The sequence below is a fragment of the Mirounga leonina genome, unplaced genomic scaffold (genome assembly GCF_011800145.1).
Source record: "Mirounga leonina isolate KUSES-001 unplaced genomic scaffold, KU_Mleo_1.0 Mir_173, whole genome shotgun sequence".
NCBI classification, from domain to species: domain Eukaryota; kingdom Metazoa; phylum Chordata; class Mammalia; order Carnivora; family Phocidae; genus Mirounga; species Mirounga leonina.
In genome coordinates this window covers 695,826-713,721 of record NW_023270447.1, presented here as the reverse complement: position 1 = coordinate 713,721, position 17,896 = coordinate 695,826, and the positions used below count along the sequence as shown (strand labels likewise).

The window sequence follows — 17,896 nt, the reverse complement described above, 5'->3', positions numbered from 1 at the left end:
TACTGGAGGGTGTGTGAACTCGTCATGTTGTAATTCACTTTAAAGGAAACTGTATGAGAGTGACAATTTGGAAGTTAAAAGGGGGAGAAGGAAAGTAGTATTTGCTCAGTCTCGGAAGTTATAAAATGTATCTTACTATACCCCTGGTCAGAGGACCCTTGGAAAATTGTGTAGCAGTCTAACTTCTGTCTCTGTGTGGATTTTGAGAAATTAATCTTGTGGAAAGGACTGAGTTTGTGCTATGCAGTTTGCCATTTAACATATTTCAAAAGATGTACGACTTCTCAGAAACGTGAACTTGCTGAGTCAGATAAATTCAGTGTGTAGTAATCTGTCCAATTAAGATTTTTACTAAGGACAGTATATTTTAAGAAATTATTTAAAAGTATATTTGTATGATGGTTGCATTGAAGTCTTATTTTACTATATGACATATAAATACTGTGATAGGTGTTTTTCCTTTTTAACTGTTTCACAGAGAACACCTATCACATGAAAGTAGATAGTTTAAAAGAAAAATGTCTCCCATATTGCCACCGGACATTGTCTTTGCCCAAATTTCGTTTCAGCCAACTTTGGAGGCATGCCAGAATGTTTTATATACACTTTAGGAATTTGGTTCTCTAAAACTGGGAAATCTTTTCATGATCTCACGATTTTCTGGTGAAATAGTATTCATGGTAACACAATTTTACCTGCGCTTCTAGTGAACTAAACTCATGACTAATTCTTTCTGAGACCTCCCAGGATGTTCGTAAATATGCCTGAAGGAAAAAAATGATGGAAAATTGATCTTTGTGAGTAGTGATGAAATCCATAATTAAGGTGAATTTTATTTTCTCTTACTGCTCAGTTTATGATTAACACCAGAAAGCTCTTATTTTTTCTACTTAATTGTACAGTTTGCCATCTTAAAGCATTTTTTTACTGTAATCGTTGCTCTTTTCTTGTCTGACTCAATTTATTTTTTTCTTTAGTAATATCAGACTCACTCTGTCTTCTGGAGATTGTCTGATTGTTGTCTTTGTTTTAGGCTTTCAGGATGAATCTGGAAAAACTCAGCAAGCCTGAACTCCTAACACTATTCAGTATTCTTGAAGGAGAGCTTGAAGCAAGGGACCTCGTGATAGAGGCTTTAAAGGTGTGTTAAAGAAAAAAAGAGGTCATCGTATGTTTTGAAAGTCATTTCATTGGTTGTAATTTCTTTAACCTGGATGTTTCTGTAGCTCCTGTTGAAGTTCAAGGCCTGGGTATACATATTGATACTTGCTCTGGCAGCTACCTGTGTGGTATGCGTTTAGGGACGTTGGTAAAGCCTTTCTGACCCCAAAATAGTTCCTTAAGTCTCTCTACCTCATGTCTGGATCTTGAACTTCGTTCTTTAGCTTAGAGGCCTTAACCATTTTTGAATGCCAACTGCTTCAGAACCTAATGAGACTTGCTTCCTAAAAAATGTATATACATCCGTATGCCAAAATTCAGGATATAATATCTGGGAGATCAAGGACTCCATGAAGACCATCTCTGGATTCCCTAGACCCCAGATAAAAAATTCTTACTTTTTTTTTTTTTTTTAAGATTTATTTATTTGACAGAGAGAGACACAGCGCGAGAAGGAACACAAGCAGGGGGAGTGGGAGAGGGAGAAGCAGGCTTCCCGCCAAGCAGGAAGCCCAATGCGGGACTCGATCCCAGGACCCCGGGATCATGACCTGAGCCGAAGGCAGACGCTTAACGACTGAGCCACCCAGGCACCCCAAGAATTCTTGATTTAGTATTTGGTATCTGTTAAGACACAAGGGGTGGGGGAGGCGGGTCTGTGATATGCTTTCCACTCAGTTTTTCCATGAGCCTAAAACTGCTCTAAAAAGGGTGCCTGGGTGGCTCAGTCAGTCAGGCGTCCAGCTCTGGATCTCAACTCAGGTGTTGATCTCAGGGTCGTGAGTTCAAGCCCCACATTGGGCTTCACACTGGGTGTGGAACCTACTTAAAAATAATAAGTAAAAATAAAACAAAAAATAAAACTGCTCTAAAAAAATAAAGTCTAATTTAAAAAATACAAGGGGGTATCCTCCTTTCAAATTTTCTGAATCCTGTACACCGTTGTAAGGATGTTGCCCAATTTGTCTTGAGATCAGTTTTGGAGAGGCAAAGAAAAGACAGTAAGGGTATCTGTGAGCAGCAGGAGGATGAGAAGGAGGAGAAATGGTCAAAGAAAAGAGACTTGAGCATGCTGGAGAGAGCATAGTCCCTGCAAAGCTCACCAAGTCTAAGGATCTAAGCAGATGTTTATAGTTTCAAATTTTAGTTAGCGATTATATCAGTGTACATCTTAAAGCTCATTGGTAAAAGGTTTATGAAGTACTGTGGATGTTTTTTGTTTTCAAAATCATCCTCTTTATTAAATATTGCATTAATATTTATTTCATGTGTGTTCATATGAAGCTCCATTGTTGAAGATTTTTTTTAGAGCAACAAAGATAATTTTCTAGATAATTTTCAAGGAGGCTTAGAGAATCGGTGATTTCCTAAGTAGCCAACAACAACCACTCAATAGAGTTCATACAAAAAGCCTTTTTCCCTTCCTGCACTGATATAGAGTAAATGTGTTGTTCATTTAGTCATATCTGGGTAGTCTTTTCTTGGGTTACTCCAAAATTATCTTTGTGATAAAAATAAAATCTAAACCTATTATTTCTATATGCTCTTACACTTAATTTGTTTTTCAAGAATGACTGAAAAAGACTGACATTTCTGTCTAATAAATATGCCTCAGGGTAGTTTATCACTGAAAACTTTTGGGTTTTTTTGTTTTGTTTTGTTTCCCCTGGTAGCTTTGTCATATGTGATAAGTAATTTCCAGTGGTTTCATTCTCCAGAGTGCATGAGGCAATTCCCTTCTGATATGTGGGGGTGGGGGCGGGGACGGAGTCTGTCTTCTTTTCTTCCTTTCCCTGCTTGCTTCAGTCTTGGCTTTGCATGGCTCCCTGCAGATCACATGTTTATGGCTTTGACACATGCCTAGTCACATACGTTAAAGTTTATTGCCTGAGCCTTTGCCTCCCATACCACTAATTAGAACTGTATGACTTTGGTCACGTCATTCAATCTGTCTGGAGCACAGCTTCCTTCTCTGTAATAAGAATAAATGATTAATAACTAGCATTTGTATGTAACACTACAATTTGCCAGGCATTGCAGATACTGCAACAGTGTAGGAGTCATTTTTTCCCCTTTATGTAGATTCTTTCAGTGCATACCATGTTCCCCATATCCAAGGAACAGTCAGTGGTTGCTACTGTTATGAATGGATGACTCTAGTGTGCCCTCAGAGGTGCCCAGTTTTTTAATGACTCTCCTGCCAACATACATTGCATATAAATGTTCACTCTGGCTGGTGACTCATTTCTGCCACTTCCACAGGCCTTCCGTCCCCTTTTGTCACTACTGGTGAATTTTCTTCCTTTCCCTGTACATCCTTGGAAACTATTCTATTTCTTATAACCCCCTCCATTGTTACCAATAGTCCTAACCTGATTAAACCCAGGGCACCCTCCCATTTCTCATCCCATATTTTTCTGCTCAATGAAGAGAAGAGAAAAAAGGATTGGGGGAAGTTTGAGCTCGTTCGTAATCCTCACTTCTATTGCCTGGTGTTTTCTCACTTCTTTGTCTTGGTTCTCATCTGAGATCCTGGCTCTCCGGTCCGTAGGCATTATCAACTTAGAACCCAAAGAGTTCACCACTTAGGCTGCACTGGGAAGTACTTGGCTCATGGCAATGACTCCTTGTAAAACCCAGAAAGCATTTTCCAGGAGCAATATTATTACAAATAGCCATCAGATTTTAGGAAACTACAGTAATTTGGCAACATTTGTTAGAGACTCAGCTGAGGATCTACCCCTACTGGCGCTGGGACTCCGGGAGCCGGTTCCCCATAAATATTACAGTTGACTTTTACAAAAACTTGTGTGCCTCAGCCCCTTCACAGTTGAGGTAGGGTGGTGGGGGGATGGCTGTCTCTAATGAAAAAACCAGGCTGACCTTATTTCCTCTTTGCTTTTCAGCCTTAGAAATCAAACAAACCTGTAGAGCTTTATGTGTCTATTTTGCTAATCATTATATGCTCAGCACCAAGCATAGGGCCTAGCATATAGACACACAATAAAGGTTTGTCAAACAGATGAAATGATTGTACCATTGTGATGCATTGCTTTAAAAGACTGCCACAAGATTTCAAAGTGAACGTTGTGAATTATTAAATTTTACAGCTTGTTCTTATGTGGCTGCAACATACTGCCTTCTGGTTTTAATGTGAACGGATGCGTAGGTGCTTGTTGCACATGTTTTCCTAAAATACATTTTTTCTGCGCGAATCCAATTTTAGTCACTTCAGGCAGCTTCTGACAAGTTGAAAGAGCAGCTTGAGAAGCAGGAGCTATAATTAAGGGAGCATTTGGATATAAGATACCATTCAGAATCGGGCACAAGTGTTGTGTTTAGTCTGCATAGGGCTTGGAGGTGATAAAGTTATCTTCTGAGGCTTAAGCTAGATGCAGTTTAGATTGAAATGAATAGCTTAGCCAGAAGTGGGACGTCTTTAAACGGTCTATTGTTAGATAAAATAAGTAGCAGCTGGGGTCAAAACTGTTTCAGTCCCTTTGAGAAAAGCAACTGCCATACCAGATTCTTAAAGTTAAAATGAAATCTCTCTTTATTTGTAGTTTTTTGTTTTTTATTTTAGTTTATTTGTTTGGGCTTCTGTAATATATAAAGATTTTACTATTATTATTTCTGTAATTCTTGCTTAATAATAAACACCTGTTGGACTTCTCGGACTAATACGGCAGCTTACTAATTTTCTTCCATTTAGTATTCTTTCTTAATTCATGTTTAGTGGGTTGAAAAGGTTTTGAAATAGTTATGATTGGTTTTTTCCTTCTGTTTAAGTAAAAAAGCTTATCTTTTTTTTCCCTCCTTACCTTCAAAATAGATTTTTTTTTCCTGGGCATAAAATCTGTTCTTCAAACTTAAACCTTGAACAAAACCACATCGTTCACTGTTGCTGCTAAATAAATAGTAGGTCACATTGGCAGGGTTGGGTTTATATAGGGATATATTTATTATAAAGGTCCCAGATCCTACATATAGAGCTATAATTATAAAAGAACTTCATTCCACTGCATCAAAAACTAATGATGTAATGTATGGTGATTAACATAACATAATAAAAAAATTTTTTTTAATTAAAAAAAAGAACTTCATTCATTTTCCAGAATTTCTGCAAAGTACCAGATTGCAACTACATCCTTCTAGAAAAACCCCCACCATAGTTACTTTTCTCCCCCAGAATATGAAAGCCGCCTCATTCTTCTATTGCAGCCAAGACATGTTTGGCATAGAACCAGGAAAGTCAGTAGAAAATAGTGTAATATTCAACTTTTCTGTATTTAAATTCTAATTGTTACAGAGGCCATTTATACTTTATTTGGTCCTAATTGAACTTTTATATAAAGTGATTTTCTGTTTTACAAGAGATTATGTCAGAACAAAACATTCTTTGTGAAAGTCTTTCTCTTTGACCAGTTTATTTTCATGAATGAGAACACTATAGGAATCCCTTCCACAGTGAAAGCAAATTACATTGCTCATGAACTAACTATCCCGGGGAGGCTGGGGTGGAATCACACAGTTCAACAAGAGAGCCTCAGCTCATTAATTCTAAGCAGCTCTAGGAGATGGCTTTCCGGCGAGGTTTGACTACTCCAGAGGAAGATGGAGGACCCTTAATGGCCATTTAAAAACTTTGGAAAAGAGACTCATTTACTCTTAGTTATGATTATTAGAACAAAAGTTTTACAGTCCATCCATTTCGAACAAAAGTATATTCCATAAAGCAAGAAATACTGAAAATATGCTGTTCTTCATACAAAAATGAATCTTTAGATTAAATATTTGTTGTCAATAGGGCTTACACTTTAGCTTGTTTTTCTTGTGGGAATTGATGGTTGTGAGTTGACCCACCCCCACCACCACCACCAAAAGCATGTATTTTGAGACAGCCAGCAAGGGTTAAGGGTGTGCTCTGGGGCATGAAACAGATGTTATGTTATACCCCCCTCCCACCCCTAATGAAAACAGGAAATACAGGGACAAGGTGGAAGCCTTTTTAGAATGGATTTATTTTTCCCATTGATTTCCTTGTGTATTTCTCCATTGTTTGATTTGGCATATATTGACACACAATAAGCTGCATATATTTAATGTGTATAAATTGATATTTTGTTACATGTATACCCTCATGAAACCATTACTACAATCAAGATAGTGAACATATCCATCCCCTCCCCCAAATTTTCCTCATGCCCCTCTGTGACCCTTTTACCTAACCTTCCCTACTCCTCCCTACACTGGCACCCAACCCACTAATCCAGTAGAGATTAGTTTACATTTTCTGGGATTTTATATAAGTGGAATCATACAGAATGTACATTTTTTTTTCCTTGGCCTGGTATTTCACTCAGTGTGATTATCTTGAGATTTATCCATGTTGTTATTGTATTAATAGTCCATTCCTTTTATTACTGAGTAGTGTTCCATCATATGTCTGCTCCACATCTGTTGGTGAACATTTTCATTGTTTCCAGTTTTGAACTGCTGCAAATAAAACTGCCTATGCAAGGCTTTGCATAGGCATATGCTTTCATTTTTTTTGGATAAGTACCTAGGAATGAAATGGTTCTGTTACCTGGTGGGTGTATGTTTGTTTGTTTGTTGTTGTTAAGAAACTGCCAAACTTTTCCAGAGTGGTTATACTACTTCACATTCTCACCAACACTTGGTATGGCCAGTCTTTTTAATCTTAGCCTTTCTAATAGGTATGTAATATCTCATTGCAGTTTTAATTTACATTTCCTTTTTTTTTTTTAAGATTTTATTTATTTATTTGACAGAGAGACACAGCCAGAGAGGGAACACAAGCAGGGGGAGTGGGAGAGGGAGAAGCAGGCTTCCTGTGGAGCAGGGAGCCTGATGTGGGGCTCGATCCCAGGACCCTGGGATCATGACCTGAGCCGAAGGCAGAGGCTTAACGACTGAGCCACCCAGGCGCCCCAATTTGCATTTCCTTATTGACTAATAATGTTGAGCACCTTTTCATGTGCTTCTTCACCATCTGTATTGTTTCCTGACTTGTTCAAATTTTTTGGCCATTTTTAAAATTGTTTTCTCATCATTGAATTTTGAGGATTTCTGATTTATCTGGGTGCAAGTCCTTTATCAGATATATATCTTGCAAATATTTTCTCCCTGTTGGTGGCTTCTCATTTTATTCTCTTCACTGTATCTTTTTTTTTTCTTTTTTAAGATTTTACTTATTTATTTGAGGGAGAGGGAAAGAGAGAACATGAGCGGGGGGACAGGGCAGAAGGACAAGCAGACTCCACAGTGAACAGGGAGCAAGACACAGGGCTCGATCCCAGGACCCTGAGATAATGACCTGAGCCAAAGCCAGACGTTCAACTGACTGAGCTACCCAGGCACCCCTTAACTGTATCTTTTGAAGAGCAAAAGTTTTTCATTTTGATGAAGTCCAGTTTCTCAATGTTTCTTTTATGGATTTTGCTTCTTTGCCTAAACCAAGATCAGAAAGGTTTTCTCCTGTGCTTTTTCCTATAATTTTATAGTTTAAGTTTTACACTTAGGTCTATGATACAACTTGAATTAATTAATTTGTTATATAGTACAACATATGGATCAAAGTCTTTCTGTTCATATGGATGTCCAGTTGTTCTAGCACCACTGGTCGAAAAGACTATCCTTTCTCTGTAGAATATTATCTTTTCTAATCCATGAATATGGTATTTCTCTCCATTTATTTAGGTCTCTCAGCAGTGCTTTATAGTTTTCAGTGTATAGTTTTCAGACGTCTTTCCCATCTTTTGTCAGATGTATCACTAGTAGGGTAGTTCTATTTTTAACTTCTTGAGGAACCTCCATACTGTTTTCCAGAGTGGCTACACCAGTTTGCATTCCTACCAACAGTGTAAGAGGGTTTGCCTTTCTTTGTATCCTCGCCAACATCTGTTGTTTCCTGAGTTGTTAATTTTAGCCATTCTGACCAGTGTAAGGTGATATCTCATTGTGGTTTTGATTTGTATTTCCCTGATGATGAGTGCTGTTGAACATCTTTTCATGTGTCTGTTAGCCATCTGGATGTCTTTTTTGGAAAAATGTCTGTTCTTGCCTTCTGCCCATTTCTTAACTGGACTATTCATTTTTTTGGGTGTTAAGTTTAATAAGTCTTTTATAGATTTTGGATACTAACCCTTTATCAAATATGTCATTTGCAGATATCTTCTCCCATTCCATAGGTTGTCTTTTAGTTTTGTTGATTGTTTCTTTCACTGTGTAGAAGTTTTTTTATCTTCATGAAGTCCCAATAGTTCATTTTTGCTTTCCTTTCCCTTGCCTCCTGCAACCTCTTAGATCAAGTAGAGTGATGTGGAGTAGCTTTCTCAGCTTTGCTCTACTACTTTTTAGAAACTAAAATTCTGTAATTTAATTTTTAAAATTTTGCTGAAGAGAGTTCAGTAATTATTTTTCCAACAGCAAAACTTAATAGTAATTTAAAAATCATTAGCCATCTCAAAAAAAGAAACAGTACTTCTATTGCTTTAATGAACTGCTCCCTTTAAAGCAGCCTTTATCCCTTGTCTTTATTAGTTTTAATAGTTTACTATCTTCTTATTTTTTTAAAAGATTTTATTTATTTATTTATTAGAGAGAGAGAGAGCACAAGCAGAGGGAACAGCAGGCAGAGGGAGAGGGAGAAGCAGGCTCCCCACTGAGCAGAGAGCCAGATGCGGGACTCAATCCCAGGACCCTGGGATCATGACCTGAGCCAAAGGCAGACGTTTAACTGACCGAGCCACCCAGGTGCCCCTCTCTTATTTTTTGATAAATAATTTTATTTATTATTTTGAATAAATAATTTTTCTAAAGAGGAAAAACAAACAATATTGTACATTTTCACCTTCTGATAGAATATTATTACCTCTTTCCTAAGGGTAACAGAACTAATCTATCTAATTGAAGTTTAAAGATTATCTTTGAGATTATCTTTTCATGTTAAATGATTTAAATTGTATGTCATATCACTAGCCAGTAAATACACATCAAAATATACTGTTTCTTTATTATTTCCTAGAAAGCATTCTTTTTCTCATTGTTAATTTGGACCACAAGAAGAAAATTTATTTTAAAGGGGATTTATTTATAGGCAACATCCCTATATCTGAATGCTGTTTCAGAGAGTTACTGCAGTATAGTTAGACATAGTATTACTTTTCTGTTATGCTTTTGAATTAAAAATTCAATGTTGGTTTCTTTTATTAAATATACTAATCTCAGGACATCTGTTTATTGAAGAGAGTTGCTGTAGTCTAAACGGTTTTATGTAAAAATTTATTTACAGAAAAAATTTTCTATAAGTTACTCCCAATTACTCCCCAAACAGCTCATGATAACATAGTTATATTGTTCTAGTTCCAATTAATTCTTTATAAAAAGTAGCCTTTGCTTAATGGCTACATGAATTAGGTTATACATCCACATGGTGGATTGTTAGGTAGCTATTTTACATAGCTATTTTATGTAGCTATGTAAATAAATGGTGCCTGGGTGGATCAGTCGGTTAAGCATCTGCCAGGGTCCTGGAGATCAAGCCCCACGTCGGGCTCCCTGCTCAGTGGGGAGCCTGCTTCTCCCTCTCCCTCTTCTCTTCCCCTCTGCTTGTGTTCCCTCTCTCTCTCTCTCTGTAAAATAAATAAAATCTTAAAAAAAAAAACAAAACATGATGCATATGAAGACGTTTTAATGACATGGTAATGTTCCTACAGTGTAATATTAAATTTGCAAAGCAGTGCATAACATTAAATATATCTTCTAATCTTGATTTTAAGAATAACGTGTGCATGTGTGTATACACAAGAAAAGGACTCAAACAAATAAGATTGAAATTTGTAGTTTTATTTTTATTTATTTTTTTCTAGAGAGAGAAAGAGTGTCCGTACATGCACAAGTGGAGTGGGGGGACGGGGAGGGACAGAGAGAGAGAGAGAAATCTTAAGCAGACTCCATGCCCAGCACAGAGGCCAAGGCGGGGCTTGATCTCACAACCCTGAGATCATGACCTGAGCTGAAATCAAGAGTCAGACAATTAACTGACTGAGCGACCCAGGCACCCCTGAACTCTGTAGTTTTAGTATTAATAGTGGTTGTCCCTGGGTAGTGGAATCATATGCACATTTTAATTTTTTTCTCCAAAACTTCTGTATTATATGTAAATTACTTTGAAATCAGAAACATTTGCTTTTAAATATAGTAATCTTATACAACAGCTTTTTTTTTTTTAAGATTTTTTTTTTATTTATTCATTTGAGACAGAGAGATACAGAGAGAGAGAGATCATGAGCAGGGGGAGGTGCAGAGGGAGAGGGAGAAGCAGGCTCTCCGCTGAGCAGGGAGCTGAATGTGGGACTCGATCCCAGGATCCTGGGATCATGACCTGAGCCGAAGGCAGAGGTTAAACCATCTGAGCCACCCAGGCGCCCCTATACAACAGCTTCTTGTTCAAATTTCTGTTTATTAACAGTCATGCCCTAAGAAGATAATTTAGTTACATATTATTCACTTTATAGGGAAAGATGTTAGAGCTAATTAGAACTATAATTAAATTCTAACCTATTTGTTGTTCCTGTTAATATATTCTTTTTCCAACCCACCCTAAATAACTCAATTGTCTCTGCCTGAAAAACCAACCTAAGTTCCCAAGCTATACAATAAAAAGTTCATAGAGCTTAGAGGAAGAAGAAAGAAAGCTATGATAAAGATACTGTTTATCATACCAGAGTCTAAAAAGGTATCTTTCAAACAGTTTTGAAATACATTCCATTGTTCTGCCACAATCCAGGCCACACATAGACACCAACATACATGAATTAACTAAAACAAAAATTTCACCAAAATGTATACTAACTTTATGTTTTACTATAATATTTATACTATACCATGCTATATTATACTATTTTCTTGTCTTTTGTACTTTATTTTTCATTAAATGCTACTAACCTAGTTTCATGATTGTGATCCTCCTAACCTAGTTTCATGACCCACTTTTAGAGATTTATCCTACAAATGTACTTAGACCCATCCAATAAAGTGTATGTGTAAGGATATTTATTGCAATATTGGTCATAGCAGCAAAATGCTGGAAACAAGGGCGCCTGGGTGGCTCAGTCATTAAGCATCTGCCTTCGGCTTGAGTCATAATCCCAGGGTCCTTGGATCGAGCCTCGTATCGGGCTCCCTGCTCAGCGGGAAGCCTGCTTCTCCCTCTCCCACTCCCCCTGCTTGTGTTCCCTCTCTCACTGTGTCTTTCTCTGTCAAATAAATAAATAAAATCTTAAAAAAAAAAAAAAAAAATGCTGGAAACAACTTACGTGTCTGTTAGTAGGGTTCCAGCCAAGTAAATTGTGGTATGATTATACAATAGAATACTATGCAACCATTAAAGAGAATGAGAGATAGATCTTTATGTATAACATTCTCCAAGATATAGTGAATGAAAAAATAAGGCACAGAACAGTGGGCATAGAAAAAAAAAAAAAAAGGAAGAAACAGTATTAAGTTGCAGCTGGTGAAGCCAGAAATACATCTCAAAATACCTCTTCCTTGCTTCCCCTTGGCTTGGTTCCTTTAAGAATAGTAGGAGCTCCCAAAAATGTTCTGCCCCGGGAAGAGAATGAAATTACTGAAAGGGATATACCAGGTTCAGTGGTGGCTACTCTGGCAGAAAAGAGCCAAAAGAAGCAGGAAAGCCTGGTCATATATGGACTGTTTCTAAATAGGATATTTATATTAACAAAAAAAAAAAAAGAAAGGACTGCATTCTTAAGTGGTTGAACATTGTTGTTGCATTCAGAAAAACATTGAGCCCCCCAAAAAACAGCTACCTCTTAAGAGTAGTTGTCTGATATCAGCTACTTGCTATACAGATTTTACCACATCATCATTCATATTACAAATTATGGCATTTAGTGGTTCGAGAGTAAAAGTTCCAAAAAATAAGCCAATTTCTCATTTAACTGACATCTTCCTGTGGCCTGTTTTTCGTATGCCTTTGAGGCAAGAAAGGAGGAACTCAGCTTGTAAAACACACAGTTCTCTAGCAGTTGGGGAGAGGCTTCACAAAAGATTATAGCAATGGGGAATTTCACTGCATTTATTCAGCCTGAAACTAAAACAAATAAAAAAGGGAAACAGCTTATTCCTGTTATTTTGACTTCCTCTTATTGTGTCTTCCTTGCATGTGTGAGCCTTGTGATTGGGATTAATCAGAGGTTATTTCTAGTTGCTCCCCTTAAAGAGAAGAGAAAGGAAGACGGAGAGGTTGCTTGCAAGATTAAAGCCTGTGGTCCATCATTTAGTATTTCAGTTTAGCCAGTAACGGGAATAATTGGAAAGATAGGAGGAAACCATCTTGTATGTTTGCTGAAAATCTTTATGGCCAGGGAGCATATATTGAATGAAGCAGGGAATTTTATTATGTGGGAATTTATTTCCTTAGAAAAGCAGAGGAATGTATCTATTCCGCCAAACTAGTCATATCCATGCACAAGAATGCTCATTGCAGTGTTGTTTAATAACAGTGTTGGAAAACTGTATAAACAACCTAAATGTCCGTTAATAAAATATATATAGCAACATCAGCTGGTACACCCTTACTATGACATATGATGTAATCGCTTTTTTTTTTAATGAGAAAAAAACAAGCAATGTACTGACTTACTAGAAAGATCTCTGAGACACAATAAGTGAAAAAGTACACATACACACATTTATGGATATGCTTGGAGAAAGTCTGAGAGGATACCCATTATACTAAAAACTCTTGAGGAGGAAAGAGAGATTGGGTTGTGTTCAGGAAGGACTTGGGCTTTATCTATATAGTTAAATTTTTTATTAGAAAATATTCATTTATGATGAAATTAAAATAAAAATTATATTTTTAAGAAATATAGTATGAACTGGAACATTAAGGAGTTAAGAACAACATTTACTTCTTTTTTTTTTTTTTTTAAAGATTTTATTTATTTATTTGAGAGAGAATGAGAGAGAGCACATGAGAGGGGGGAGGGTCAGAGGGAGAAGCAGACTCCCTGCCGAGCAGGGAGCCCGATGCGGGACTCGATCCAGGGACTCCAGGATCATGACCTGAGCCGAAGGCAGTCGCTTAACCAACTGAGCCACCCAGGCGCCCAACAACATTTACTTCTTAACTGTCTTTACTTCTAAGTGATTTATACTCTCACATAATCTGTATTAATTCTACAATAGAGTTAAGAGGGTAGAGAGAAGCCTAGCATGCTTGGGAGAGCATGAGCTTGTTACCACCATATCCCTGATTTTCTCCCAAAAAGAGCAAAGAGTAAATTTCCCATTAATTTTCAAATTCTGCTTTTGAACAGGATGCCTAAAAGTTCTTTCAAAGCAGATTCTTTCACAGGTCATGGACTCAAACTTAATAGAGCTGACAACATATGTATGAGGAACTACGTGACTAAAATTTCAAGAAATGTTATTATCATAGCAGGAGACCTATAACCTTTCAAAGTATTTTTCCTGGCTTCAGTTTCATATCTGTAGTTCATAATATTCCATTGTTTAACAACAACAAAAATTTTTTTCTGCATCCGAAAAGCCAGCTCCACCTAGTGAGTTCTAAGATATGCATAACTTCAAAAAATTATTTTAATCTAATTCACTAGCTTGTCTGTTCGACAAAAGACTGAATTCCTTGGTAGAAATGAGTATGTGACTGTGTTACTGAAGTCAGAAGTCTCTGTTCTTATTGACTGGAAACTTCATACATAAAACCTCTCAAATTATTGTATCCAATAAGTTTTTGTAGGATTGAATCATACTTAATGTGATTTCTTTTTCTTTGTCTGCACTAGATTAGTGATAATACGGGAATTTATCAATTCATGCTGATAAGCATCACAGAAAATAGAGATTTTCGTCTCTCTTTTTTATATCTGATATTTCTCTTTTGCACTAAATGTAAGCTCCGTGAGGGATGGATACTTAATCTTGTTCAGCACTGCATCCTAAATATCTAGAACCTCATCAATTCTTGCAGAAATATTTGTCATATGAGAGAATAAGTTCAGGACCTTTGGGTCTAACTTGAATGTATTCAAGGCCCAAAATAGATTGCCATTTATTAATTCATATTTTTGAGAAGAGAGGCTTAACTATAGTAATAATTTCATAACTTTACTGTTGATAATTCCCACTCAGTGACATTATTTACATTTCACCCTGAACTAAGAAGGAACAATTTGTTCTTCAGACAGGAAATCATTGCTTGTGTTTGTTTCCATATTTGTCTTAAAGGATACCAAATAATTGGGATATGTACCTTTGTTCAATATGCCGGGTCTTCATCTAAAAAAAAAATGAAAGACCATATTTTAGTTTTCTTTTTTTTTTAAAGATTTTATTTATTTATTTGAGAGAGCGAGAGTGAGAGAGAGCACAAGCAGGGGGAGCAGCAGAGAGAGAGAAGCAGGCTCCTCACTGAGCAGGGAGCCTGATGCAGGGCTTGATACGAGAACCCTGGGATCATGACCTGAACTGAAGGCAGACGCTTAGCTGACTGAGCCCCAGGCGCCCCCATATTTTAGTTTTCAACTGACATTTTACCTCAGCGACCCTACCTGTCAGAATGGGATGTGGTCACCTGCATTCCCTGACTGATTAGTAGCGGGAGCTTTGTGAGCCTCGTTGAAAATAGTATATTATCTCTTTTTAAAGAGTACAGTACCGCTTGTCTTTATCTATCTAGATATTTCCAAAAATATTGTTGCCCAGACACTTGAGCTAAGGGCCTCCATGGGCATCTGTCTAAATTATACATAACCTCTCTCTTATCTTTCAGAATGACGTATTTACTTATCTCCCATTTCTCCATTGGGTTTTTGGTTTTGCTTTTGGCTCCCACCAAATCTTCCTCCTCCCCCTTTTCTCTGGTTGTTTTCCAAATGGATCACTTTTCCCTTTGAAATCCTTTCTTTTCCCTTTAAAACCTTCTTTTCCTGGGACAAGTGATGACCTTCTCTAGAGGAGGCCGAGAAGTCATTAAGGAAGAGGCTGAGACAGTCTTAGTGGCTTAAAAAAAGCCACTGGGGCCGTTGCTTTTGGGATTAAAATGGTCAAGGGGGGGGTCTGGGTTATCCCATTCTTGTCCTTGGTGACATTTAAAGTTTCCTAAGTATTGCTACCCTTTAGAGTAAAAAGGAAGCGCTCTTATATCTCCAAACAAAGATAACTCCTGTTCTTCCCATCCATGGTATTCTAATCCCCTCAGCACACTTTTATTATGGAGATAAAGGTGGTCGTGGGTTGGGATTACTTGGAATTAGTAGTAGCAGGGGTCAATTTGAGTGTGCTGGGTTTCACCATATGCATATTTATCCAGTACCTTCCTGTAGTGATGAACATTGCCAGTTCACCTTTAATAAATTATCATGAAACACCCATAATGCACTTAGAGCCCACCTTTCTCTTCTCAGTCTTGGCTTCTTTCCTCCTGTTCCTCTTCTGTTCCCTAAAAAAAACACAAACAAACAAACACAAATGATCCTTCCCTACTTTGAGTCCCCAGTCTCTCCTGTATGCAGGCTGGTTCAAATAGCTAGCCACCTCTCTCCCGTGAGTCCACAGGGACAATAGAGGTTGCCGCCTTGCCAGCCTCGGGCTTGTGCTCTCTTAATACGTCATCATAGATACTCTGTCCTACCTTCTCTCATCGGCAGGTAGAATTAGCACAGTCCCTGCTTCCATTCGCCTGCCCTGACATCTTACTCTCACTGTGGCTTGAGACTCCCCTTTTTCATTCTCCCCTGTCTCTAGGCTCCCGCCACCCTCCTCAACCCCCACAAAACTTCTTAGTCCTTTTTCCTCACTGAACTTCTCAATGTGAACACTTTCTATTCCTCAGCTATGCTAATAAGGACCCTCTTTTCACGACCTTACCTCTGCTTTCTCATAGTATCAGACTGTGTTTGTAACATAAGAATGTCGCCTTGAAAAAATGCTTAGAGTTAAGACTCATCCCACAGGGGCGCCTGGGTGGCTCAGTGGGTTAAGCGTCTGCCTTCCGCTCAGGTCATGATCGCAGGGTCCTGGGATCGAGCCCGCATCGGGCTCCCTGCTCTGCAGGAAGCCTGCTTCTCCCTCTCCCACTCCCCATGCTTGTGTTCCCTCTCTCGCTGTGTCTCTCTGTCAAACAAATAAATTAAAAAAAAAAAAAAATCTTTAAAAAGACTCATCCCACAATCAGACAAGCTCCCTCCATAGAATCCCATAACTAGAGGAAGAGGAAGATCCCCTTTCAGTCTTACTTATGAGCCCTTTTTAGCTATTTTACTTGAAGTTAGTTTCTGCACTGCTAATACATTGTGAATTAAAGAGGCTGAGCACACCTTTAAGAAAGAAGTTTTTCAAGTTCCTAGTTACTTAAAGGACTGCACACAGGTTATAGTCTGTGGTCTGGGTCTCCCTGTGCAATACTTCAGAGATGGTTTTTGGATTGTATGCCCCCCTCAACCTCCTGGTGTTTCCTGTGATTCATTATATTGCTGACAGTCCCATTTATCTGCCAGAATCCGCCCACTTCCAGGGTTGGCCTTTTCCTTCCTATTCCTTCTGAGTGTAAGGTCTGAGTCTTAGAAAGTCCTGATCAAATAAATTGTACTTGGTGTTCTTCTAAACATTAATGATACTGTTTAGAAAACATTTAAACAAGCAGAGGCAGCTTGTTTATTTCTGCTGTTAGGCCTTGAACTTGTCTGGCAAATTTTAAGCTCCTTAAGAGCAGAAGACTACATCTTACTTAGTCAAGTCTATCTCCCCATATCATTGCCCACATCACTCAGCATTTGTAGTACCCAGCAAACATTAAGTGGTCAATAAAAGCATTCACAGCATGTGCCCTTGTGAATCAGCCCTGTGTCCAGGAAATTTTCCCAGACCTCTCCAGTGCTGTGTTCGGTTGTCTAACCCTGATAAAACGGAGATTTTTTTGGTTAACATTTTTGTATATTTGATGTTAGGCCAAACATCTCATGGTTTGTAGACATTTATAACATTCATTAGTTTAAAATAAAACAATAATACTGATTATCACTTTCAGAATTTATTTATTTATGATAGCTTAAACTGTTTAAAATCATAGATTCAGGAGTCAGACTAATTGGGTTCTTCATTCTATTCTAGTGTTTTTATACCTTTTTGACAGGGACACATAGTAAAAAATAGACTGTATTGTGACCCAGGGGACATACATGCAGACACAGACACATGATACAGATACACACACCTATATTCTTAGGTCAGAAGAAAAGTATCTCGAAACATGACTCAAAATATTCAGTGTTCTGCAATGTTTTCTGTTCTGTTTCATTTTTAAGCTACTGAGAGAGACCTACTAAATTGAAATTAATTCCTACAAAGTCCTGGGGGAATATCTATTTATGTAGTACTGATTCAGCTAACGTATTCAGTACTTATATACCATTTACAGTACTTCTACTACTTAACTGGCTTTGTGACCTTGGGAAAGTCACATGTTAATGTTCGGTTTCTTCTATAAAATAGAGATGTAAGTGATGTCTACCTCTAGAGCTGTGTCGTTAGGATTAGATTAGATGTGCACGCTGCCCAGCGGGTAATAAGCACTACAGTATTAGCACCTCCTTCATTGTTTAATTGTGATTAAAATTACTTTGGTTCGAGCTGCCCATGTTTCTGAAACACTATATATATTTCA

General features: G+C 37.7%; 1 protein-coding gene across 3 annotated transcripts in view; it reads left to right on the top strand.

Annotated features, from left to right (window-relative positions):
* Positions 1 to 17,896, top strand: part of CTTNBP2NL (CTTNBP2 N-terminal like) — a 52,140-nt gene that overhangs the window by 14,644 nt on the left and 19,600 nt on the right. For 2 of the 3 annotated variants that reach the window (XM_035017749.1, XM_035017748.1), the window contains 2 exons: positions 739 to 825; positions 1,034 to 1,141. In XM_035017749.1, the coding sequence (XP_034873640.1) occupies positions 808 to 825; positions 1,034 to 1,141 (126 nt within the window). In that variant the 5' untranslated portion in view covers positions 739 to 807. The remainder of the gene's footprint in view (positions 1 to 738; positions 826 to 1,033; positions 1,142 to 17,896) is intronic. The other variant, XM_035017750.1, reaches the window with a different exon arrangement.